This window comes from Asterias amurensis, chromosome 10 (assembly GCF_032118995.1).
Source record: "Asterias amurensis chromosome 10, ASM3211899v1".
Lineage (NCBI taxonomy): Eukaryota > Metazoa > Echinodermata > Asteroidea > Forcipulatida > Asteriidae > Asterias > Asterias amurensis.
Window position 1 is genome coordinate 17,172,795 of NC_092657.1, and position 26,763 is coordinate 17,199,557.

The 26,763-nt window shown below is 39.7% G+C and overlaps 2 protein-coding genes across 3 annotated transcripts in view; one reads left to right on the plus strand and one right to left on the minus strand.

The window, feature by feature from the left end:
- LOC139943317 (microfibrillar-associated protein 1-like) overlaps positions 1-26,763 on the plus strand; it is a 40,052-nt gene that overhangs the window by 7,587 nt on the left and 5,702 nt on the right. Inside the window, exons 1-5 of one of the 2 annotated variants that reach the window (XM_071940142.1) lie at positions 21,154-21,274; positions 22,394-22,510; positions 23,076-23,127; positions 24,682-24,852; positions 26,060-26,449. In XM_071940142.1, the coding sequence (XP_071796243.1) occupies positions 22,426-22,510; positions 23,076-23,127; positions 24,682-24,852; positions 26,060-26,449 (698 nt within the window). In that variant the 5' untranslated portion in view covers positions 21,154-21,274; positions 22,394-22,425. Of the gene's footprint in view, positions 1-21,153; positions 21,275-22,393; positions 22,511-23,075; positions 23,128-24,681; positions 24,853-26,059; positions 26,450-26,763 lie in introns of those variants that run through there. The other variant, XM_071940143.1, reaches the window with a different exon arrangement.
- On the minus strand, positions 165-20,975 carry LOC139943316 (CWF19-like protein 1). Its single transcript, XM_071940141.1, has 14 exons — positions 20,821-20,975; positions 18,590-18,674; positions 15,923-15,998; positions 14,761-14,862; positions 13,649-13,866; positions 12,524-12,727; positions 11,230-11,355; positions 9,615-9,723; positions 9,080-9,159; positions 8,422-8,514; positions 7,603-7,719; positions 5,175-5,288; positions 4,398-4,501; positions 165-1,914 (listed from the first exon to the last, which is right to left on the minus strand). Exons 1-14 carry the CDS (start codon positions 20,841-20,843, stop codon positions 1,770-1,772), a joined length of 1,596 nt encoding a protein of 531 aa, XP_071796242.1. The 5' UTR covers positions 20,844-20,975; the 3' UTR covers positions 165-1,769.

A 26,763-nucleotide genomic window follows, 5' to 3' on the forward strand; every position in this document is an offset into this window, starting at 1 on the left:
CCAACTGACAGGCCATAGTTGTGCGTGATCCCATGTTGGGATGGAAAGATTCTTGCCAAAACAGAGTAAAGGTCAAAGGTCATGGAGGATAATGCATGAGATACAAACCTTCACAAATTCTTAGACTATATAACAGCAAACGACAAGCAAAATGTCCACGTTTTTGTACAAAGTGTACCTGAAGAATATTTGTTTTATTTGTCATAAAAAAACACAATAATTAGTCTTTACTGAAGAATTCTGAGCGACAAAATATTATTAACATTTCGCTACACACAAGTGGTAACTGGCAATGGGCGACTTTGGGACGCTAGGTGGCAGCAGACTTACCAGGTAAATTTCCATTGTTCACGTAGCAATGAACATGCGCACAATACCGAGAACAATGGATTTCACCTGGTAAGTCTGCTGCCACCAAGCGTCCCAAAAGTCCTCTATTAAAAGACAGTCAAATCAATGTTCTTCAAATTGACTTTTCTCTGTTTGAGCTTCGACAAAATTACTTTTAACGATTAAAAAATAAATTTAAAAAATCCTGAACCACACGACTGTTTTATACAATCTATACATCTTCAGAAAGAATTTCAAAAATAAAAAAGAGTGAGCCTACGCCCTCTGATCCAAACTGGAAGTTTAGCAATTGTCAAACTTCACACAAAGTAAGATCTGTACTCTCTTTATATTTAAAAGCGGAAGTTTAAATTTCATCCTACAAAATTTCATATCTTTTTAATCAACAATCCATTGACCCTGTGTGTTGTGTAATGCACATAGATCCCAGTAACACTTATCGCTCAGAGAAGGGATTCGCCCGGTGTTCCTTGCAGTGGCTGCTGAATGCGCCGTAGCATCTTGTAAACCCTTATAGGGTGCAACATAATTGGGTCTCAAAATTCATAACTTGCATGGTGAGGTATCAATGTTATTTTTTGGTTTGCGGTAACACCATGTGTGTGTCTACTTGCCAGGTAGAGTTGTTCTTAGACAACTGTCTTGCTTAGAGAACTTACTCCGCGGCAGTACAGTTAATTACGATCCTATAAGCTAAAGTAGTAGACCAGTCTATGGACAGTTCTTTTCAGAACTGAGAAGTCTCCCGAACCTCCGATTATCTACTCCGCGGCAGTAGAATAAAGCAAGACAGTTCTCTAAGAACAACTCTACCTGGCAAGTAGAAACACACATGGTGTTACCGCAAACCAAACATACATTCAATAACGTGTTTCTGAAAAAAATGTATATGGTGTACTAAGCACATTGAGTACCTTATTGGTAGATACAGTACATGCCGTATTTAAAGACAATAGACACTGTTGGTATTTGTCAAAGACTAGCCTTTACAGTTGGTGTATCTCAACATATGCATAAAATACCAAACCTGTGAAAATTTAAGCTCAATCGGTCATCGAAGTTGCGAGATAATAATGAAAGAAAAAAAAAACACCATTGTCACACGAAGTTGTGTGCGTGCAGATGGTTGATTTCGAGACCTCAAGTTCTAAATCGGAGGTCTCGAAATCAAATTCATGGAAAATTACTTCTTCCTCGAAAACTATGGTACTTCAGAGGGAGCCGTTTCTCACAATGTTTTATACTATCAACCTCTCCCCATTACTCATCACCAAGAAAGGTTTTATGCTAATAATTGTTTTGAGTAATTACCAATAGTGTCCACTGCCTTTAAGATTCTGTATTATAATTATTATTTACTTTGCCCCCAGGTTCAATAAACCCTCGCTACTGAGCCATTTCCATAGTGTTTTTGTCTTTCATTCGTCTTTGTTAAAATCAAATGGCTCAAACTTCTTGCGGAATGCAGCGGCTTGCCTCGTTTCTTCATCTTTCTCGATGGTACAAGCTTTCCAGTTGGCCCTCTCTGGCATGTCGAGGAGCTCCTCGCATGCCATCACCTCTCTGTACGAGAGAAAAAAAAAATTGTGGTCAAGGGTTATGGAGGGTAATACATATAATTACAGTAATTTAACAGTTTCCTTTTTGTTGTTTGTAGTATTTTTATTAGCCTTGCTCAAGGCAGTCGCATTATTCGCTCCGAAAAGACGCAGCTGTAAACCCACCCGCCGTATACCCTGTGGATGGTGTGTGCGATCACACCGAATGACCCACCCGTATACACACTGTCACATCGCACGAATACTGTTCACACAAGTCATCGCACTCGTACACCACTAACCGCATGCGGAGGCCGTCAGGCCGACAGCCTTGTCGGATCTGTGTCTTCCCGTTTTAATGTGTTGTATTGAAAAAATTCCAATAGTGGACGAAATTGGGGGGGGCTCTAGGATATGCTAGTATGCAGCTCATGAATATGTATATCGTTCGTCAGACCTATCAGACAACACAGGATGTGAGGCAAATGAATTATTCATTTTGACGTCCAATCACGCACTTCCCTTATCACGACCTTTGGACCCTATCATGCGTCCGTGGTGGTGGTGTGTGAGGTAAACATGTCTCATCTTTCGCGGGCATTATGGTAATGAGCTGACCGTGGGAACTCCTCGCTTATTATAGTAATGAGGTCAGTGGCTTAAACACAGATCCTACAAGGCTGTCGGCCTGACGGCCTCCGCATGGGATGCGGATAGTGTACGGGGGCATCGTGTCGTGTGATGTTACGCACAGTGAATACGGGTTGGTTTTACGCACAGTGAATACGGGTGGGTTTTTATACAGCGGCGGTCTTTTTTCGGAGTGAATAATTCGACTGCCTTGAGCAAGGCTATATTTTTATTGGTTTCATTCAGGTAACAGCTGGTCTCGCCTAATTTTATATATTTTTGTTTTCTTATTGCTTTTCATTTTGCTGTTAAGCGCTTTGAGGAATGTTTTATTCATATTGCGCAATATAAATACTGTTTTATTATATACAAATATTGACGGCTTCGAGCGCTATGGTTAAAACTTTGACTCCCGAGGTGATCCCCGGAGCGTTCTATTTTCCCAAGGCCCCCTTTCTCGAGCACACCACTCCCTTGTTTAAGAAACATACGCTCTTGTCTCTTATGAATATAAATGTATTTCAGCAAGATGTTTTTATGTATAAGTTTGTAAACAACCAACTTCCTAAATCATTACTCAATCTTTTTCTTTTTAAGAGCACCAGATATGATTATAATAAAAGGTCGTCAGCTAAATAACATGTTCCCCTATTTAGATCAAATCTTTCCCAACACACTATTTCTTTGACTGGACCAAAAAACTGGAACTACCTTCTACCATCAATTACTAATTGCCCCTCAATTACCTCATTTAAATACTGACTAAAAACATTTTTACTAAATTCCCAACATAATTGATTGATTTGCTTTTTTTTACTGGTACTTGGCTTAGCCATTACTTGATTACTCTTACTCATCTATGTTTTTTAATTCGTATTGTTTGTTTAATTATTAGTCCCTTTGTTTACTTCGCATACATGTTCTGCTCCAGCGTTATATATACCTTGTTTAACCATAGTTAAACCTTTATGTGTTTATCTTCATGTCTATAGTGGTCCTGTTTTGTTTTGTATTGTTGGAACGGGCACATCCACCGCAAGCCTCAGCTTTTAGGACGATGCCTCCATGTGAATGTGGAAATAAATGTTATATTGATTGATTGATTGACTTAATCATAGTGAAGTTTCAGCTTCATTAGTCGTCAAGTTTGTTTTTTTAACTTGAAAATCACAGAGTCACGTAAATCTGTTGTACATGATAAAATAATTGTCGTCTCAATGAGAAGAAAATTATTTTTGTGAAATTGCATTACTTATTTCTAAAAAACTACTTCACCTCATCAAGTGATGTTTTAACAGAAGCTTTCTATCATCATTAGCTTTTAACTTTGTAAGTTGAACGTAAATCTGTAGACTTTGGGGGTTTTGTGTTGTACAAAAAGTACCCAAACCGTTTAAAGGAACACGTTGTCTTGGATCAGTCGAGTTGGTCTTTGAATAGCGTTTGAAACCGTTTGTTATAAAATGCATATGGTTGGAAAGATGTTTTAAAAGTAGAATACAATGATCCACACAAATTTGCTCGAAATTGCATGGTTTTCCTTTCACTTTGCGAACTAACACAGTCGGCCAATTATGGGAGTCAAAATTTTGACTCCCATAAATGGCGGAGCGCGTAGTCGACGAGGTAAAAGGAAAACCATGCAATTTCGAGTAATACTGGGATCATTATATTCTACTTTTAAAATATCTTTCTAACCATATGCATTTTACAACAAACGGTTACAAACGCTTTTCAAAGACCAACTTGACCTATCCAAGGCAACGTGTTCCTTTAACAGAAACTTTCTAACATCATTATCTTTTAACTTTGTAAGTTGAACGTAAATCTGTAGACTTTGGGGTTTTGTGTCGTACTAAAAACCCTTTACTATCTTACCTTCCAAACTGTAGAGGGAAGAACACACTCTTCTTCATCCGATGTAAGAGTTTGTCTCCGTTGTCCAACTCTAGGTAAAAATAGGGTGCGTCCGCAGGTATAACCTAAATCGGATTAAAACAAAATGATGTACATCAGATTAAAAGAAACATTTATTTTGGGTGTAACAAAGACAAATTGACAGAGCCACTGAACCTCGAGATTATTGTGCCGGTGCTGTACCAAAAATGAGCAATTTAGCCTTATGCTGGTGGTCTCCCAGGGAAACCCGCAAGGCCGAGCGGTTAAGAGCACCGAATTCAAACTCTGGTGTTCCTGATCAGCAGAGTGTGGGTTCGAATCCCCAGCCGTGACACTTGTGTCCTTAAAGACACTGGACACTATTGGTGATTGTCAAAGTGAGTCTTCTCACTAACTGTATCCCAACATATGCATAAAATAACAAACCTGTGAAAATTTGAGCTCAATCGGTCATCAAAGTTGCGAGATAATAATGAAAGAAAAAACACCCTTGTCATACAAAGTTGTGTGCTTTCTGATGCTTGATTTCGAGACCTCAAGTTCTAAATCTGAGGTCTCGAAATCAAATTTGTGGAAAATTACTTCTTTCTCAAAAACTACGATACTTCAGAGGGAGCCGTTTCTCACAATGTTTTATACTATCAACCTCTCCCAATTACTCGTTACCAACTAAGGCCTTATGCTAATGATTATTTTGAGTAATTAGCAATAGTGTCCACTGCCTTTAACATTTGGACCCAAGCTAAATCTACCTACCTGCTTAAGGTCTGTACGTGTCGGTATCTCAAACAACTCCAGCTTCTGAGCTTCAGCTTTCTCCATGAATACTTCCTTGATGTCCTCACATACTGATCGCTCGATTGGTACGACCTATGACCCGGTTAAATAAGTAAAACAAAAGATCAAAATAAGAGTCTTTGAAAACACTTTCATTATTTTGTAATAGACTGTGCAAGTCTGCTAAGTATTCGAACGCTATGTGTGAGTTTCTTTCCTTGATGTGTGAAAGCAATGAACATAGGACCAAAGTGACCAAAAATATTTGAATGAACACAAGACTTCTTGAACGGTCCATTATCACAAATGCTAAATAATACTACTTTTGATAATACAGTAAAAACCCAAGTAATTCGATGTAAACACACTTTCTCACTGAAAAGGATGTACAAGTATACCTTCCAAGTTTTTGTGGGGACACTAGGAAATCCTTTAAAGCAATCGCACAACATCGTTAAACAGTATTGGCCAAAGGCCCACAATTCGCGTGTCACAACTTGTTTATAAAATAACAAACCTGTGAAAATTTAGGCTCAATCGGTCATCGGAGTCGGGAGAAAGTAACGGGAAAACCCAACCTTGTTTCCGCGTCATGACATGTGTTTAAAATAAATCCCTTATTCTCGATATCGGGAATTGATAATTGTTTTAATGTTTTCTCAAAAAGTAAAGCATTTCATGGAATAATATTTCAAGGGAAGTCTTTCACCATTACCTTCTGTAAACCCTGTAAGTTATTTGTAAATCTGTGAACTTCTAATTTTTGTTCTGTTCAGAAAGTGTCCAATGGCTTTAAGCAAGCTTTCCTGTATAAGCGAGAACACTTAAGGGGCCGTTTCGGACCTGTCCTTTTGTGTGTGTTCGCATGGGTGTGTGTACATAAACTGCTCACAAAAAGTAAGGAAACTTTTTTCAATCCGGTATATTTGTTATTATTCAATACTCTGTTTGTATATGGTATATGTCAATGCAAAGCTGAACTGTTCCTCTTTAAAATGATACCACATTTGCAATGATTACATGTTGCTGAACTTGGCTACACGAATAACAATGAAGCAAAGTCACAAATCAAATGTGCCAAAATTACCGTTGTCTGTGCTAAATGGTCAATAGGTAATGCTCAATAATCAAACCGATCAAGATTTTCAGAACCGTTAATGGTTTACACAAAGATTTGCACACGTGAGCTCATCCGACACAATTAACCCTCATCTCTTGAAAAACACCTTGTTTGATGGGTATTTGCAAGACGATATTCTACAGCAGATTGCAGTCCCATACTTGCAGACTCTTGGACCAAAATGCCATCTTTCAAGATGACAACGCTCGCCACCATCGAGCCCGACTGGTGACTGACTAACTGAACAATGTTGGGGTGCACCGTGGATTGGCCAGCCAACAGTCCAGACCTGAATCCCATGGAACATCTGTGGGACCAGCTTGGCCTCGCTGTCCGCGCCAGAACCACCAACACATAACTGTGGCTGACCTAACCAGGTTCCTTAATGAAGAATGGAACGCCATCCCTCATCATCAGCGCATCACAAGACTTTTATGCAGCATGAGAAGAAGGTGCCAGGCTGTCATCAACGCCTTCGGATCATCCACTCATTACTAAACTTCTTGTATCAATAAAGTGTATTAAGATCAGTAAGTTGTCTTGCTCTATACCAAACTTCTTGTCTCAATAAAGTGGATTAAGATCAGTAAGTTGTCTTGCTTGTTTGAATTACAGTGTCAATTTGATTGTCCACACGGTAACACAAAATTGCTAATTTTTGGCACATTTGATTTGTGACTTTGTCTCATTCTCATTATTGTGGTCAAGTCCAGCAACATGTAATCATTGCAAAATACTAACAAATATACTGGATTGAAAAAAGTTTCCTTACTTTTTGTGAGCAGTTTACATTGTATATGCAATTATTGACCATAACTCAAAAAGGACTTAGGATATCAACTCAAATTTTTTTGGGTGTAATGGCATTGAATTCTACAAGCAGGGTGTAGTTTTTGGACCAAAGTCAAGATCATTATGGCTAAAAAAGAAGAAATGTTGTCGGGGTGATACATGTAACTTGAGAAAGAATTGGCATAAAGTTACCTCCAAATCGGTCTTGGAATCCCCTAGAAGACTATTACTTTTAGACCATGCAAGTGATATGTTGAGAAAGGGACTGGTCCGCAGGCCCAAATTGTATAGAGCTGCTTAAGCACAGAAAACCACTAAGCACAACAAAATTATGCTTACAAGAACAATTTTACCAGCCAAACTACCATGTCACATGTACAATTTGTGGCTGGTATCCCACTTTTTTCTGCTTAGCAGAGATCTGTAAAGGAATATTTTCTGCTTAAGCAGCTCTGTGAAGTTGGGCACAGATTATTTTTGGTTCTTTGTTTTTACCTGTAACTGGAGGTGCTGTGTTTTGAAATTCCTCTCGAAGATGGCGCATGTTTTCCCGACTGACTTGAAGTATTTCCTTAACGCTGCCTTGTACTGATCCAGCTCTGAAATGACATCCTAAAACAAGGAACAGAAATAAAGACTTATAAGGAAAATGCCATATTAGGTTGAATGCTTATACATTGAATGGGCATGGTTCAATGCATCCACACCCATATTGTACATGAACATGAACAGTAAACTTTCATTCTGTTGACTTCCATGTTTTACAGGAGGTGAAGGTCAAACTTCATCTTTGTGCAAAAGTTTGAGCAGGATCAAGGACCTACAACTTTATGTCAAAATATTGACACTTGCTACATAAAATTGGGGAGGTAGTGCTTTCTGCTCTACCGGCCAGGCTTCGAATTGATGATACCCAAGCCTACATCTGTATGGACTGTAAAGGGGTTAACCCTGTTTCAGCCCTAGGAGTAGGTGGCAACGGCCTCTAGAAAAAAATAATTGTAGCCCACACCTTGAAGTGGCCTTCAGGCCTTGTGTGTCAGGCGACTTGCATAATAAATAAAAAATTAATACAAATAAAAAAAGTACATGTAGTTCTTCAGCTATGGGTACATGTATTTGAAATTTTCAACTTCAAACTCAAAAATGTGGTCACAATCAGGGTAGTATTTGTTACGGTTTGAAGACCTTTCTGATGAGCTACAGATTGTGAAAATCAAGTGCATGGTTCATGAGTTAACATTTTTCAAATATTTAAATTTGATTTGGAGTAATTTGATACTCGATGACTTATTTTTGCAGACAATTTCTTACCTCAGGGAGATCCACCATTGACCTGTAGTGACCGATAGGTAGTATGAGTACGTGGTCTGGTACCATACCTCCTTTAGCAAGAGCCATGTATGTCTGTGTAAGAACAACAATTACAGATTAAGGTTGTGTTAGAATTGATGGCATAATTTAACATAGTGGTGAGATATCTACTCTAGAGAAGGGCAAGAAAATTTTCTCAGAATAATACACCCTTTTTGTTTTCACCAACTCACACCTGGTATCTTAATGTAATTCCTGTTCCAAACAGCAGACCCTAATATTTTGATTGGATAAAAAAAACATTGGTGCTACTGAATGTCCCAGGCAGATTAACTGCAAATCCAATTTAAATTGACACAAGAAATTCAACCACTCAGTGAAAAGGATGTAAAGTTTTTTTGCGTTTTTGTGGGCATACTCTTTGGAGCTCCTTGCCTTGTAAAAGTTTCCCTCAATCCTAGATTTTGGACTACAGTTCCTAACTATAGCTCCCCTGAGTAAATTTTATCCGAAATATTTTCTTATAGTAGCCCCTTACTAACATGACTAAGAACTGGCTTTAACTCTCTTTTGGGATAAATAAATTTAAAAAATAGATAAATAAAACAATATTTTTTGAAAAGAAAGAATGAAATCTGTGACTGAGAAATCTGCTTACCGATGTTCCAACGCTGACTACAAGGTGTTTCTCAACTTCTGGGCTCCCCAAGCAAAACCAGCACGGACCTCTCGGTTGAGCTGCAATGGAATCAAGAAAAATTAAGCATTTTACTCATGTTGGGAAACCAAATTGCGCCCTCATTGTTCAAGTCTCTACTCCAACTTTGTGATTAGCATATTAACCAGTTAACAATTAAAACTTAGCTTTGGGGTCGCAGCCTTTTTTAATAGAGGACCAGCCTCTCCCCGTGTTTCTACATTAATACAAACCAATTTGGGGTGGAAAACAGAAACATTGACTACAAAAGTATTTGAACTCTGCATTAACGTGCCGGCATCCTACCAGCTAAGGTATCTAGCCCAATGTTGGTGATCTCCAAATTTTATCAGTAACTTAGTTTGAGTGCCAGTCAGAAGCCATTCAACCAGTAACTGCTGTATACCAGGGATCATGCCTAAGTTTATGATACAACCTGGGAAGCCGCGCAAGATGCCCATAGCTGGATCCTTTATAAAATAATGTCTATTCTTACGTGGTTTCCTTTGACCTTCATGCCCGCTGTGTTGACCTCTTGACCTCTTTTGACCTCTGCCCCTTTGACCTCCCCTTTGTGAGAAGAAGTACTGGTTGGACATGTCTGTCTGTAAAAAAAAAAAAAAAAAAAGTGTATACTTAATGACTTGAAAAACATATTAATTTTGGTTTTTACCCATACACCGATGTGTGTTAGCACTGTATACTCAGTATTTTCCCGAGTCCTATGAAAAAAAAGGAAAGTACTGAGTATCAAAATTTACCAAAATTAATATTCTTTATCTCCGATGCAAATTTGACTTGAAAAACCTTAGTGAAAACACTATTGATACAGGCCTGATACTTCATGGAGGCAACATAGGCAATTGTAATAATAATAATTACATGTATGTATAATTTACAACGCGCCTTTCGTCAAAGGATGCTAAGCGCCAGGTATAATTACTGCAAGGAGTGGGATGAATTTGAGATATACATAAGACGTAATCCTTAGCACAGATTTACAAGGTGCTGTGGCGCAATATGCTGTTAATCCTGCCAGGGCTCGATTTCACAAAGAGTTAGGACTAGTCCTAGGGGATATACAAACTGCATGGCTAGTCCTAAGTTAGGGTTAGGGTTAGGGTTAGGGTTAGGGTTAGGGTTAGGGTTAGGGTTAGGGTTAGGGTTAGGGTTAGGGTTAGGGTTAGGGTAACTGGTCCTAACTCGAGATAGGACTAGTCCTAACTCTTTGTGAAATCCACCCCAGGAACACCAGGGCAAACCCCTTCTCTTTTCGACAAGTGCACTGGGTTGTTTTGCATGCGTTTACACAACACATGGGACCAACGGCTTTACGTGGTAACTGAAGGACAAAGCAATTGTTAGGTGTCTTTCTTAAGGACACAAGTGTCAAGGCTGGGGATTCAAACCCACACTCTGCTCAATTGTCTCTGTGCCCCCATGGTAAATTGCTGAGTTTCTGGTCTGCTCCTGAGCTTCATGAAGTATATATTCCTGTGTGGAATGCTGGCCTTACCCAGAGGCAGGTGAACCACCTTGAGAAGATACAGAAGCGTATACATGTATGTCACTACTTCCTCTCTAAGGACTATACAACATATCATGATGCTTTGTCTATTCTTCAACTAGACTCCCTCCAGTCTCGAAGAAACAAACTCTGCCGTCAATTTGCAGAGAAGACAAGCGCTTGATTCTGTGGTTCCCTGTGACTGAAAACAACTCACCCATGCAACTGCGTCAAAGAGCCAAGTTTGGTTTGTTTAACTGCAAAACCAAATGGTTCTAAAATAGCCCCTTGCCCTACCTCAATAAGCTCCTGAACTCCTACAACCATTTTAATGTATTGCTAAATTTTCTGGTCTTCATCTGTTTGTACATTGGCCTTTGTTTTGAGATTTTTATCATATTTTCATTTATGTATTTTCTATTGTTAAGCTTTTAATTATTATAATATTTTTAACGATTGTGAATTATGTCGCAATTCAGCGGTATGCTAATAATAAACCATTTATTATAAGTTTAAGAGAGGTTATTTTGAGTTGTAAGTAGTCTACAGTATGTTTACCGGTCCCCTGTTGTTGAGTTCTAGAACTGGTTCTCTTTTCACTTACCTGTGACTTCTGTTCTGGTTTGGTGCTAGACCAACTATAGGGACATTCCGTCACATCTTGAGGCTGTTTCACCAATTCTTCCCTCTCCATGGTCTTCATGGGGACTATGTTGAAGGCGTATAAATACTGCAAGTAAGAAGTAATGTAACTTTATACTTTGAAGGGAAGGTACACAATTGCATTGTCTAAGACCAGTCTCACTTGGTGTAAAAGCATAAAATAACAAGCCTGTGAAAATTTGAGCTAAATTGGTCATCGAAGTTGCGAGAAAACTAGAGAAAACAAAGACCACATCCGGTTTAACTCACAACAGACGACCCATTGACCTCCGTAATCATTTAATACGTAAGCACACTGTGACCAATAAACAGGACCTCTTATAAACGAAAGATAAACCCTATCGGATTTAACTCAGTGCTGTCCGATAAAGGGGAACAACTCTTTACAATCACCTCGAAAGTTAAACCGGTTCGGGTCTTACTTAGTACGCTGTCTGAACATATACAATACAATACAATGGGTTTTTTATATAGCGCCATTTCATTTAGACCACAGCGCTTTAAACGAACAATAGCAATGCAGATAATACAACAAATGAATAATAAAGCAATAAACAGACACTAAGGAAAAAGATGTTTTTTAAGTGCTTTCTTGAAAATAGGCAGTGAAATTGAGGTGCGTATTGTGATGGGAAGATGGGTCCACAGTCCTGGAGCGGCTAAGGAAAATGATTTAGATGCAGCGGATTGAAGAGATTTGCTGCTCGGTTTATTTTCAGCAAGAGGGGTTTTGTCTGATGCTGAGCGAAGCCCAGCCCTAGTTTGAATGTGAAAAGAAAAACAAGATGAAAGATATGCTGGTGCAAGTCCATTTAAGCATTTATACACATGCACCAATATTTTGAATTGAAAGCGCTCTTTCACCGGGAGCCAATGTAGCTTTTTGAGAAAAGGAGTTGCATGATCATGTTTAGACGCACAAAATATTAGTTTGGCAGCTCAATTCTGAAGATGTTGAAGTCTATTAATTTGAGTTGTGTTCGCTCCAAGTAAAAGTGCGTTGCCATAGTCCAATCGTGAAAGAACAAGAGACCTTGTAACACTGCTACATGTGTCAACGTCTAGAAACCTTCTTATACGTGTAATGTTACGCAGATGGTATGACACAGACCTAGACAATGATGTTATTTGTGAAGACATAGACATAAGATTGTCAAAGACAATGCCAAGGTTCCAACATACCCAGAGTAGTTACAAAAACTAGGAGTATAGTCTACTCCAATAAGTAAACAAACCTTTTGCTTCGCCGGGTTGCCCACTTTTGCGAGACCTAGAAAGCGCGTTGCGTGTTTGGCTGATTCGGCAAGGACCTTGTGGTTTCTGTACGGGAGACGCTCGTAATACGCCCCCTCTAGAGCTGAGAAATGATAGCGCGGTCTAAGAGCTAGCGCTAAGTCAGCAATTAGACTGGAGCCTGTTGTTTCTGCGTCAAGTCCTTCCTGTGTGAAAAAAAGAAAAATTGAAGCTGAAATACTGTTTTCATTTACATATTTGCTATTATTACGTAAAAGGCATACACATTTGTTCATTCCAGGTAGTGTCGAGGTAGTGTTGGTTCGAATCCCGGTCGTGACACTTGTGTCCTTGAGCAAGATACTTTACTATAATTGCTTCTCTTAACCCAGGGGTATAATTAGTACCTGTGAGGGGGAAGGGAAGAGGTTGATATTGTGTATGAAAAAATCTTTGGAGTGCTATGGTTGCCCAGGTTGTCAACTCCCCAAGGAACTGAGAAAGATTAAAGAAATGTTATTGGCCTAAAGACCAGGGCATTAATGTAAAGCGCATTGAGACGTTGTTGTGAAATGCGCTATATAACTTACGGGTGGTACGGTTGGCTTGTGCGTAAAGCGCTCGCCTCCACCAAGGTGACCCCGGTTTGATTCCCGGCCAGGGCCATTTGTGAGTTGAGTTGTGCGTTGGTTCTCTGCTGTGCCACAAGGGTTTTCCACACCGTCCGGTTTTCCTCCCTCAGGAAAAAACCAAACACTTTCGATATTGGCTGTGCTCCTATGTGGTCATAAAGGGTTGATATGTGGCTGGCAGCTGAATGCGCCCTTGCATGCCTGCTTCTCGAACACATTGTAGCCGCGTCTTTCGCAATTCAGCTCTTAGCTGCGAGTAAGGATGATTAGCCTCCCAAATTATTTATTTTATTTATTCATAAGAACGTTATTATTAAGCAATTTTGGTAAAGTATCTAGCTCAAGGTTTTAAGTGTCACGACCAGGACTCGAACCCATACTCAGATGACTTAACCACCAGAACTTAAATTTGACGCTCTTAACCACTCAACCCTGACACCATCAAAGGCACTCTATACAAATAATATTAAAATGGCTGAAGCTAAAATAACTCACTGCTGTGCTGGCATACTTAAACACCCCCCTTGGCCATGGTGATGTCATGAGGACGTCAACTCCTTTGAACTTTGAGTCCGAGATGAGAGGTACAGCCAGAGCGTCGATATCCGCTTTATTGAAATCGCTGGGTTCTTGAATCGTCTGGTCTTTCTGTTCTGTGCCGCTCAGATACGCAATCTGCAAACCGGACGCTCCGCTGAAAATACCCTTTTTGCCTAAAATAAAATATCAAAACATATATTGTTTGTGTGTGTGTTATCCTTTCCCCTACAGAGCTGTGTATTTGAAGAAAGACCAATTATAAATATTAAAGGAACACGTTGCCTTGGATCGGTCGAGTGGGTCTTTGAAAAGCGTTTGTAACCGTTTGTTATAAAATGCATGGTTAGGAAGATGATTTAAAAGTAGAATATAATGATTCACACGAACTTGCCTCGAAATTGCATGGTTTTCCTTTTACTTTACGAACTAAAACGGTCGGCCATTTATGGGAGTCCAAAATTTGACTCCCACAAATGGCCGACCGTGTTAGTCGATGATGTAAAAGGAAAACCACACAATTTCGGGTGATACTTGTGTGGATCATTTTATTCTACTTTTAAAATATCTTTCTAATCATATGCATTTCATAACAAACGGCTTCAAACACTTTTCAACGACAAACTCATCCGATCCAAGGCAACGTGTTCCTTTAAGCTCCACCATAAAAGTCTGAACTACTTGAGTTATACAATCCAGGGGTGAGAGTCATTACTAACAAAAACCTCTGAAACTTTGGTACAAATTCAAAGGTATGTTGAAATAATGGCATTTCTACCATTTGGTAACCCCTGGGGTTACAGATTCCAAGGAGCTTTTGGAAACAGTATCCAAAGCACTAGAGAAGTAGACAAATGAGCAGGATTTCTTTATTTGTGGGGGAAAAAAAATTGTCTGATTTCCTTCACCAGGCCGACATCCAGACAGGAAAAAACGCATCAGGCCATAAGACAGTCCAGAAAAACAGGATACAAACGTGAAGTGGTTAGGCAGCTAAAGACTCAAATTTTTTCAATTATTGTCCATCGGCACACATTCAGTTACCACCAACCACTCTATGCGATACTTACCCAAGTATGTGATATTTTCACAAAGTTCACAGCCTCTTACGTCTTGGATGAACTTCATGTTTTCTTGTTTATTCGGTCCAAGTATAAACACCGGCATGGGTGCTATCGTCCAGGGAAAGAGAGAGAGAACAAAATAAATAAATAAAAGCAGAATTTGTTTTTCTTTAGTTTTCACTGGATTTGGGTATTCTCAACGCTCTTAATGGAGCCAATTAAAGAGAGAGAAGACAATGAAATTTCAGTTTTAGCTGTGGGAGGATAACCCCAGAGAATTAATCCATGAAAACCCCTGCAGTCGTGTATGAACTGAAAACAAAATCCCCTTGTTGTTTCTCTTTGGGTATTTCTATTAAAACCAAAGTGAATGAATGAGTGAGTAATTTCAGTAACTTTAACTTCCCTGTACCTGTAACTCTTATATAATTATGCCAACATCAAAAACTTGAACTTCTTTGTACTGCAAACCACATCTCAAAAATCTCATTTCCCAGAGTTGTTTGAGCACAAACATCACCTAAGCACAACAAATTAACAGCCAAATCACAATGCCACATGTACTAACTTGTTTGGCTTGTACGCCGCTACTCTCTGCTTAGAAGAAAATTCTTAAACAAATTGCTCTATAAAGCAGGTCCCAACTTCATAGCGCTGCTTAACGGTAAGCAAATTTTCACGCTTACTGTAGCAGAAGAATTTGCTAAGATGCCAAGCATATTTCACATGTTAGCAGAAAAATCAGGCGCCCTTATTGCGCGTTTGCCATGGATTTGCATTAATAATAATAATAATAATAATAACAGGTATTTAGAAACGCTCCACATAGAAAACTATATCACAGCGCTTACAAAACTGAAAATGCACAATAAAACAACAAAAACTTATCGAAAAAGCTACAAACACAATGTTTGAAAAGCATGAGAAAAAGAGAAAAGCTTAAACAGGGAAGAGATGTGTGTCGTCATTTATTTTCGTGCAGTAAGCACCAGGTTTGCATGCCTTTTCGTGTGCTTACGGTTAGCAGCGCTATGAAATGGAAATCGCACAGTAAGCACAAAATCGGCCGCTAAGCAGCGCTATAAAAGTAGGCCCAGGTCTTAAAAATTGGGCCCACATCTCCGTGAAGGACTCCGATGCCACCATTAAGGTACAAGAGATAACCAACCTGTTTCTTGTCCCGTCTTGTATTTATTCCACTCTGCATCATTGGGACCAAAGAATTCACCAACGCACAAAAGCATCTGTAAGTGCAAATCAGTGAAGTTAAATGGGAGACTTTGGGACGCTAGGTGGCAGCAGACTTACCAGGTAAATTTCCATCGTTGACATAGTTCTGAGCATGCGCACATAACAGAGAACAATGGATTTTACCTGGTAAGTCTGCTGCCACCAAGCGTCCCAAAAGTCTCCCATTCCTTTTTATTTCATTTCATTTACATTCATGGGATGTATTGTTTTGGAAAGTTTTCAATTTTTTTTTCATTTGGTCAAATTACTTAGACCGTTACAATGATTGAATGAATGGGAGACTTTTTGAAAGCGCTACCACTAGAGGGCAGCAGACCTACCAGATAAGGGTGCACAACTCCTATAGAACACAATGGTAAGTGCTAAAAATTCAAAAATACTCAAAAAATATTTAGAAGTCTCTCAGCCTCTTGAAAATTAAATTAGATACATTGTCATACAACTAAACTTCGGATTTCTTCTCAATTTTTGGTAGGTCAGCAATATGGAATTTTTGCTAATTACCCTAGAAGAAACACTCCAAGAAACTCATGCACACCGCTTGTTATCCTTGGGGAACCCGTGTCCAGTACGTCCTTATCCAGAACAGTTTGGTTTATGCTGGCAATGTGTTATGAAAAACAAAATACAGTTTGGCTAAATCTAAAATACAAAATCAAAAACACGCAAAACACAAGGTATTTGCTGTCAGTGATCGTCACTCATGCTTCTCCTATTCCTAAGTTGTTGACATTACCTGGTGAAGAGCGCCCTCTCTTGGTGATTGGCAGATAGTCTAAAGTTCCCCATTGCTAACATTCGGCCTTCTATGCTAACCAGCACTTGAAAGGCCCTCTAAGGCACTAGGGTAGGCCTTAAGTCCGGTTCACACTTCCTGCGAATGCTTTTTGGTATGTGAATTACATTGCGCCACAAAGGCAAATGGAACGCGTACCGATTGTTGCATCACCAAAATTCGCTTCGCATTCGCATTCACAGGAAGTATGAACTAAGCTTGGGCGATATCGATTTACTTTATTCACGATATATCGCCGACAATATATCGCGATATTCGATATAATCGCGATTAATGAAATTTGACATCATCAGTCTTAAAACTCCAAGTGAAAGTTGTAGAAGAGACAGTCCTAGTATAAGAGAGGTGTTCTAATGACATATTCTTCTGGTTTTACTCCAAATCTATGGGGTATCAGCTAGCAATTATCGCGATTATCGCGATATATCGCGATACATCGCGATATATCGATATTTCGATTAAAACCAAATCCATCCGATATCGAAATCGTGTCCAAATTAATATCGCGATACTCGATAATATCGTGATATCGCCCAAGCTTAGTATGAACCGGTGTTCTCTAGGCTCTGCAGCTGATTTCAAGAAATGCTAGGACTAATCTTATCTTGAGTTAGGACGAGTAACTCGTCCTAACGAGTAACTCGTAAGGACGAGTAACACGTCCTAACTTAGGATGGGTTCAATGCCTCCTAACGTCTTAGGACACGGAATTTAACTCATCCTAAATCCTAAGATTAATCCCAAGTTAGAAGGAATTTGGTGAAACTGACTGCAGGAACCAGTGTTCTGTAGGCCCTAGCATTCTGGAAGCTCTATGCACAAGTGTTGTAGGCATCGAACAGTAACACATATTGGCTGGCAATGAGGTAACTAGTGTATGTGTCTATGTCCCTCGAGGGACTTTGAGTGACCAGAAGAGGGACCTATTCCCCGAGGCCATAGGCCGAGGGAAATAGGCCCCTCTTCTGGTCACTCACATGGCCGAGGGGGAATAGACGTACATACATGTATACACTAGTTACCGAATTGTAACACTCGGTCTTAAATGTGAAATAAGAACACAAATCTGGCAAAGAAAGGACGTTTTGTAGTGCTGTCCATCACAGTTCAAGTCAAGAGAGGACGCTGTAACCAACCAGAATACAAAACAAACAAGAGGTGTGTTATAATTTTCTTTATTGCCCTGCACTGTGTTCTGTAGGCCCAGTGTAGGCATTAGTAGGGTAAGCCCTAGGCACCAGTGTTCAGAACTATAGGCTTTATTTGTAGGCACGATATTCTACTATTTCTAGAGTCCTACATGTACATGAAGCCAATCGTACAAAACTTGAAAATAAAGTTAATTATTGAGGCTTGGTCACCAACCGTCAATTTCACCAAACTCTTCCTAACTTAGGATTAATCTTAGGACTTAGGACGAGTTCAGTTCCGTATCCACAGACGTAGGACGCATTGAACCCATCCTAAGTTAGGACGGGTCTCTCATTCTAACTCGAGATAGGATAAATCCTATCGGAACCCATCCTAAGTTAGGACGGGTCTCTCATTCTAACTCGAGATAGGATAAATCCTATCGGAACCCATCCTAAGTTAGGACGGGTCTCTCATTCTAACTCGAGATAGGATAAATCCTATCGGAACCCATCCTAAGTTAGGACGGGTCTCTCATTCTAACTCGAGATAGGATAAATCCTATCGGAACCCATCCTAAGTTAGGACGGGTCTCTCATTCTAACTCGAGATAGGAAAAATCCTATCGTTTCGTGAAATCGGTTGCAGGATCTTTACCTCAAATGGTCCAGCTTTCTTGTTAACGTTGTTGACTCTCTTGAACAGCTGACTCAAATTCCCCTCTACATCGCCACAGACCAATCTGTAACCACGGAAACAAATACAAATTCAATCAAGAAACTCCACTTTTAAAATTTGAAGTTACATGTATTGTATGAAATGATAAACTGGGCCATAAAAACACCATTTAAAGATTTTGGAAATCGAAACACGCCGCATCAAAGTTTTTAACCAACAACTGTAAGCTCCTGCATACATGTAGTTTTACTACAAATAGGTAAGCTGACGGTGACACACAAACAAATTTTCCAAAATGAGTGGTCTCACATCTGATTGCCACTTGCTGATTTTGTTTTGCCCGCTTGCCAATGTGACTAGAGTAGTAGCAGTACCAAATCAATCAGCAAATATAAAACATATCTTTTATTTTAAAGGCACTGGACACTATTGGTTATAACTGTTAGCATACAAACTTACTTGTTTTTAATGTTAATTACATGTATCAAGAGAGCTGGTGATAGTAAAACATTTTGAGAATTGGCTATCTCTGAAGTATTGTACCGGTAGTGTTCGAGAAAGAAGTATGTTTCCACTAAAATATTTGAATTCGATTTCGAGACCTAAGAATTAGATTTTTGGGGTCTCGAAATCAAGCATCTGAAAGCACACAACTACGTGTGGTGGACTGCGTGTGACAGGTGTGTTTTTTTCTTTCATTATAATATCTCGCAACTTAAAAGACCAATTCAATTGAGCTAAAATTTTCACAGGTTTTTTATTTTATGCATACATTGTAGGCCATGTTGAGATACACCAAGTGAGCAGACTGATCTTTGACAATTACCAATACTATAGTGTCCAGTGTCTTTAAACATCGTAGAATAGTTCATAGAAAAAAATCCCTCTTGCTCTTCTTCTCTTGTTTTCGTGTTAGGACAGGTCTTTCTTTTCTCAGATCCAAACTGGATGTTCTCTGTCTGCAAATTGTTGCATCTTGTCTTGTTTGTTGTTGGGTGGGAATGAAGTACCTCTACTTAAACAATTAATTACCACTCTCATTGCAAACACCAGCAACATAAATAGCCATTTCATAAAACTTGAACAAAATATTTAACAATAATGAGCGGAATAGTTTCCATGTGGCGCCACCACTTTTTCATTTGATTGAAAATGAAATATAATAGACGTAGTCCTAGAACTATGAATGAGGTTCGTTCCGCTAACCCGGGAGACGATAGCCAAACAAACTTCATAAGTTATATAGACGTATCTTTACCCCACTCACTCACTCAGTCCATGGAGGAAGGAATAGAAGGAGCTCGAACGACCCGCAAAACCGCAGAGTAACAAAAGAATACCCTGACAATGCCCCTGTCTGACCAGTGGAAAAAGATAGGAGACCTCCAGCTGGACGGCCGATTAACGAGCAGGATTAGATTTCTTTGTACAGAACGTGCGGTACCACCGCTCTGCACCGTTGCCTTCGTGTAAAGTTGAATCATTGTAGACAAGAATTGTGAATATACACGTTTTCATTTACCGTTTATGGTGTTTCACTGAAGCATCATGGCATATTTTTTCATTTTTTTTTACTTTCCGGTCACTAGCGGTGGTTCAAAATTTGGGTATTAGCACACGAGGGTGGTTGGTATTCAATTGTTTTTTTTTTCGATTTGGTGAGCACAAGTGTACACAATTTTTATCAGGTCTCAAAAAAGTTGTTTTTCTGTATTATACCCATACAACATACGACACCATGGTTGAGTGAAGAACCAAGTGCGCACACGCAAACTCACATACGCCAGGTCGCCCATTGTCTGTATAAGGTATGTCGGTGATTACGAGGTGTTGTTAAACGACCGCGGTACCGCAGGTTCGACTTTTGAAGTCCCTTCATTCGAGCTCCTTCTAATCCTTCCCCCATGCTCAGTCATAATGCGATATCCTTTTTTGTAAAAATTAGAGAAAAAGTGGTGGCATATCATGCGGAAAGTTCCTAAAGTAAATGAGTAAGAGGAACACAAAATGAGTTGCACATTCGTATTAAAGTTACACATAAAACAGTCATGAACAAGTCCATTTCAGCTGTTAGCTAGGTTGGAGGCTGTATAACAAACTATCTGACGACTGTTTTGTGTTCTACAAAAACAAAGCATGTGTAATTTTCATTTTAATATCTTTCAAAAATGCTTGGCCTACGTCGCGTATAGCTCTATGGATTTACTTACATTTTAAGAGGTTTTCCAGCCATGATTCTTCGTCTCTAGATGGATTTATGTTAACAACTAAAAAGGAGAAATACAACCACAATCGCTGACAACAACGGCTGATTTCAGTTCATCACCACAGAAACGATCTTTTTGCCATGCATGCCATGGGCGCAGCCATTTTGAATATTCTTGAACAATTGACGTTGGTGGCGCCCTTTTAAGCTCTGAGAGTCGTCGCGTGCTCTTCGTGATCTCGATATTGCGTGCTAAATCTGGAGAGGGTATGCACAAAATCTCGTTAACAGTATGCGCATTTTTCTAAATAGCGCAAAAAAAACGAAGTTACGCTTGTCCATCGTTTAGCACACAATTTGCCAGCTTGGTGTTGAAGATGCTGTAAAAACACTGTGCAAAAACCTATTGTCTGTATCTTTCCAGACAGAGAATTTAACCCAAAGTTGGGCAAATATATGTGAGTATGCTGTTTATCAATTTTGGGTTGGAAATTTATAATTATAGGCCTAATAATATTATCTGATTATTTTATACTTTTTACTTTCTACTGAAGTAAAACTGAACTGCATCGATCGTACGGTCAAGCAATCCGCCGGCCGGAATTAATTTTGGCCGAAAGGCATTGTTGGTAGGGAAAAGGGGCACCGTAGTGTAAACGTGGTAAAGCCCATTTGATACTCCCTGCGAATGTAGATCCAGTAATTGTGGCGCTATCTATACTCCTTTTTTCGAAATTTTGACTTTCTGAGAAAATTTCAATTCTCGGATGTCAAAATTTTGAACAGCGCCCCAAACAGTTACTGGGTTTACTGCGAATGCGATACTATACTAGGTTTGATGGCACCCAACGTATAAAGCGTAAACACTAAAACAGTTGTTCGTTGAGCTGTGGTCAACTCCTGCGAAACATTCGCTGTGAAAATAAATCAAATAGCCGTCCACGGTCCATCCATGTTGTGAGTGTGATGTCAAAATTTGCTTTGAATTTGCAGGAAGTATGAACCGGACTTTCGAGATAATTTTTTCACGAAAAAAAAAAAAAAAAATTCTGAAATATGACCTAAAACTTACGTGAATTCTCTTTGAGCTGATACTTTACAGTTCTATGCTTCTTTTGTGGATTTTAAATATATATTGGAGGAGTTGACGACGAGTTGACGGCGAACTGCGGTGTCTTTTTTGTGCACAATCTACATGTAGGCATTGAACTTGAAAGGAAAAGAGGCACTGTAGTGTAAACATGGTAAAGCCCAGTTCATACTCGGAGTTGCAGTGGCGCGCGGTGCTCAATACCTGTGCGCCCGGTGCATGCCTGGTTTTGTCTATGGCAACGGCACAAAATTATTGTTAATTATTATTAATAAAAGAAAAACATCTAAATCGCTAGATCCTATAACAGGGGTACACTACTCCTTAAACTAAAATAGAAATCATTACCGGTATTTGGGGTTTGTCTAAAAATAGTGCTCCAGATATTTTTAGAAATAACGATGCAGATTTGTCTTCATGTTGTAGAATTAGAAGGGGAAAACAGTACCCAAACCCTTTAACGACTATTTTTTGTTTTGCTTCACAGCTTAGAGGAGGGTTAAGCCAGGAGCAAACACAATGACTACTCCATCAGAGATAGCCGCTGCAAAGAATGCACTCATCCAGTCTACGGCTGGTGCCATCCCCTTCATGAATGAGAAGGGTACGTATGATTCCTTTTAAAAACATCAGGACAATTTGTGAGGATGGCAATTTTAACGTGCAGAAGAACAAAAATTGCGAGCAGGCCTGACACTTCATGGAGACATTGAAGGTGATGTCTCTATGTCCCCTGCTCATTATCTAGGTGCCCTTAAAATGCTCCAGTAAAAACCCTACAATTTCATCACATTTAGGGTGCCCTTACCGAGGAGAAAATGCCTTGGTGCCCTTGCCCTTTCAAAAACAAAGTATAGGCCTACAGGCGAGTATGCGCTCAGTCAGATGACCCAGGGGTAGATTTCATAAAGAGTTAAGATTAGTCTTATCAGAAGTTTGGACTAAATTGTAAAATTGACCCCCGTTCTCACATTTCTTTGCAATATACACTTCTCAGACCCTTACAACCATCACAAATCTTTTTTGTACCCCTTCTTTACCACCTTTGGGTGGGGGCAAGTAAATTCTAAGTTTCATTCACCAGCCTACATGTTAAAATCAAAATGGTTGCATTAAGTTAACTTGGCTTTATATTACTATTATTTCTGCAACTTTTATTTTCGTTCTAGGTGAGATGAGCATGCAGAAAGTCAAAGTCAAAAGATATGTCACGGGAAAAAGGTAAGCCAGGTTGGCTTAATAATATTGATAGGGCGCCAAAATCCACCAAAATGAGGTGCTCAAGGCGCACAGGAGGGGGAACCACACACAGCAAGGAAAATAAGACAAATAGACCAGTAATACATCGGGGAGATTAAACAATGTGGTTTTAACTTAAAAGTATTAAGACTAGAAATGTTGCGGATTTGAAGAGGTAAATCATTCCAGAGTTGTGGTTTCTCAGTATTTTCTCTCCATGCCTTTCACCTCTTTGGACCCCGGTTTAATACCTGGACCGGAGCCTAGCATGTGGACTGGGTTTTTCAGTCCCAACCTGGTTGCATGGATTTTCCCTACTGACCCCTTGCACGCGCGTCATATGCGGCGACTGATGCCACGCTCACCATGTTGGTGGTTAATAAAATGCGCACTTCACTGACATAAGTTGACATTGACCACCAAAATAGTGCCTGCAAGATTATTCTGATGATGACGTCAGGTGAGTTGGGTCAATAGGGGTTTGTCGTCCCACGTTTATAACTAAATTACTTAATTGTCTTCTCATGAGGATGCTTTGCTGACTACAATGTATATAGTTCACGTTCAGATTAAGAAGATTGAGGTTTTCCAGATGAAGACTTTGCTATCAATGGATCAAAACATTTGGGCCCAATTTCATGGCTCTGCTTACCGCAGCTTTCTACGCCTAAGATCACCATTCTCCACTTTAGTGAAAGCACAACATTTCTGCGCAAGCAGTGCAGGGGTAGAATGCCTAGTAACGTGGAGTACGCACTCGCACTCGCACTAAGCCAAACTTCCCTGTTAACCCATGAAATTTGATTGCTCCTGCAAGCCCCACTTCTTTGCTTACAGTAAGCAGAGCCATGAAATTGGGCCCCGACCATTAAAGTCATCTGGAAGTGGTATTTTTTCAAAATAAAGCTTGTGTCACTACCATGGGTTTTGATGAGTGGAGTGTGAATAAACAGTTAACTAAGGTTTTAAAAAATCAGTTCCTATGTTATTTACAAATTTAAGAGTAGACCTCGACCCGAGAGGGCGCTGTTTGTGACGTCAATCAGGGCAGACTTTGCCTGTAATGGGTAGAGTAAACACAATTGCAAAGTACATGTACGGACCAAGTCGTGAGTTTGTACGTTTAAAAAAAAAAATTGTTTTTTTCGGGCAATGCCGACCAGGTGTATTGCTGTTGAATGCAAAAAAACACTGTTTGAAATGTACCAACTCACGACTTGGACGTACATGTACTTTGCACGTGTGTTTACTATATGCATTGCAGGCTAAGTCTGCCTTGGTTGACGTCACAAAATGGGTAGGCGGATTCAGCCCCCAAACAACTTTATATATTTTTTTAACATAAAAATCGTGACAAACAATTACTAAAAAAATGGTTTTCATTTTCGTAAGCATATACTCTTATGTTTGAAAGAAAAAAAAATTATTTCCAGGTGACTTTAACAAATTTTTTATTCATACCATAGGTCCTTTTGGTTGGTAAGCAGCTTGCAACATCTAATTATATTTTCTGTTTTTGTCATTGTTGCTCCGTAGGCCAGACTATGCGCCGGACAGTAGCGATGAGGAAGACAATGAGGTTGAGGTTGCCTTCGTGCGTAAGTCCAAACCTCCCACAGTCACAGCATCAGTAGATGAAGAGGCAGATTCCAGACTAAGACGGCTTCGTGAGCGCGAGCAAGAAATTGAAGGTGATGTTGTCGAAAGGTAGGTACACAAACATGTCTCATTTATGGCCCAGTCTGAATGGTCAAATGTTTGACATTTTTTTGGGTTTGTTTCTTGGGTAGAAGGTCAAAAGAATTAACTGAAAATCGGTAATAGTTTTTATCACAGTTTGCTTTTCTGATTGTCAGTATCTTGGCGTAGGCCCAAGCTAATCTCTGGTTTAATTCAGAAAACCCCGAAGTGTGGCGTCGGATGTTCAGGCTAGGGTAGTATTAAAAGTGTCTTAGAAAGTCTTAAATTTGACTAATGAAAGTGTACCTATACCCTTAAAGCCATTGGACCCTTTCGGTTCAGACAAAAATAAAAAAATTCATAGATTTACAAATAACTTACAGGGTTTACAGAAGGCAATGGTGAAAGACTTCTCTTGAAATATTATTCCATGAAATGCTTTATTTTTTGAGAAAAAGCAAAACAATATAAATTCTCGTTAATGAGAATTACGGATTCATTTGAAACACATGTCATGACACGGCGAAACGCGCGGAAACAAGGGTGGGGTTTTCCATTGTTTTCTCCCGACTCCGACGACCGATTGAGCCTAAATTTTCACAGGTTTGTTATATGATATAGAAGTTGTGGTACACAAAGTGTGGGCCTTGGACAACACTGTTTACCAAAAGGGTCCAATGGCTTTAACATGTATAGTTTTGGTTCAAAAATAACTAGTTATCTGATAGTGCATTTCACAATAAACATACCAATGTAAAGGCACTGTACAGGTTTGGTAATTACTCAAAATTTATATTACCATGAAACCTTACTTGGTAACGAGCAACTGAGAGCTGTTGATAGCATACAAAAATTGTCAGAAACGACTCCCTCTGAAGTAATAATTAATAATAAAAGAATTCTGGCCAGATGCCTTAGTTTAATCCTATCTGAAAGCACACTATTTTGTACAACGAGGGTGCTTTTTCTTTCATCATTTTCTTGCAACTTCAATGACCAATTGAGCATTGAGTCAAAATTTTCACATGTTTTTTTTATTTTATACATGGTGGGATACACCAATTAAGAATAATGTTCTTTGACAATTATCAAATGTGTTCAGTGCCTCAAAGAAATATTATGCCTGTAAAAATCACGTCAAAAATTGTTGAAAAAGGGTCTTTAAAAGTCTTAAATTAAACTTTTTAAAGGGAGCACAGATACCCCGAAATTTGAAACAAAATCTTCTCAACAGAATCGCAAGACACCGTCGCGTCGAGGGTCCTGAGGTCCTCGACGATGGCGAGATGGAACCGGAGGAAGAGATGGACGATGACAGCGAGGAGGACTTTCCATCCCGTCGCCATCGTCACATCATCCATCGCATGGAGGCGGAGGAGAGTAGCTCAGATGAGGAGGAGGAACTCGACGAAGACGAGATCGAGAGACGGAGAGCGATGATGCGTGACCGGGCGAAGATGAGGGTCGTTAGAGAGGACGAGGAGCTGCTAGGGGTCGAGGAGGACGATAAGTCTGATAAGGAGGCGGCGGATGAGGATGACGAGGAAGCGTCGTCGGAGTATGAGGAGTATACAGATTCGGAGGAGGAGTCTGGACCGCGGTTAAAACCGGTTTTTGTTGCAAGGTAAGTTTCAGAAAGATCCAATTTCATTGCTTTACTTACCACCGAATTCTTCTCTTGCATGCAAGCGCTAAATTTCTACGCTAGCTGTAATCATAGAATGCGTTGTGTTGTGGAGTACACAAGCGCACATGCCCAAAATTCCCTGCTGACCTGCGGTGAAATAGGCTTGGTGTGAGCGTGGAATTCCCTGATACAGCAGAGCCATGAAATTGGAGTAGATTTCAAAGGGTTGTTTGGAGAGGACGAGGGGCTTCTAGGGGTCAAGGAGGACGATAAGGAAGAGAATGAGTCGGGACTGTGGTTATAACCGGTCT

Bases quoted from the DNA above. Each gene is read 5' to 3' on its own strand.
- LOC139943316 (XM_071940141.1), bottom strand. From the start codon at position 20,843: ATGGCTGGAAAACCTCTTAAAAT. The intron at 9,724-11,229 runs GTAAGTGAAAAG...TTTTTTTTACAG, and splicing joins AACCAGAACAGAAGTCACAG to ACAGACATGTCCAACCAGTA. The intron at 4,502-5,174 runs GTAGGTAGATTT...AATCCGATTTAG, and splicing joins CACGTACAGACCTTAAGCAG to GTTATACCTGCGGACGCACC.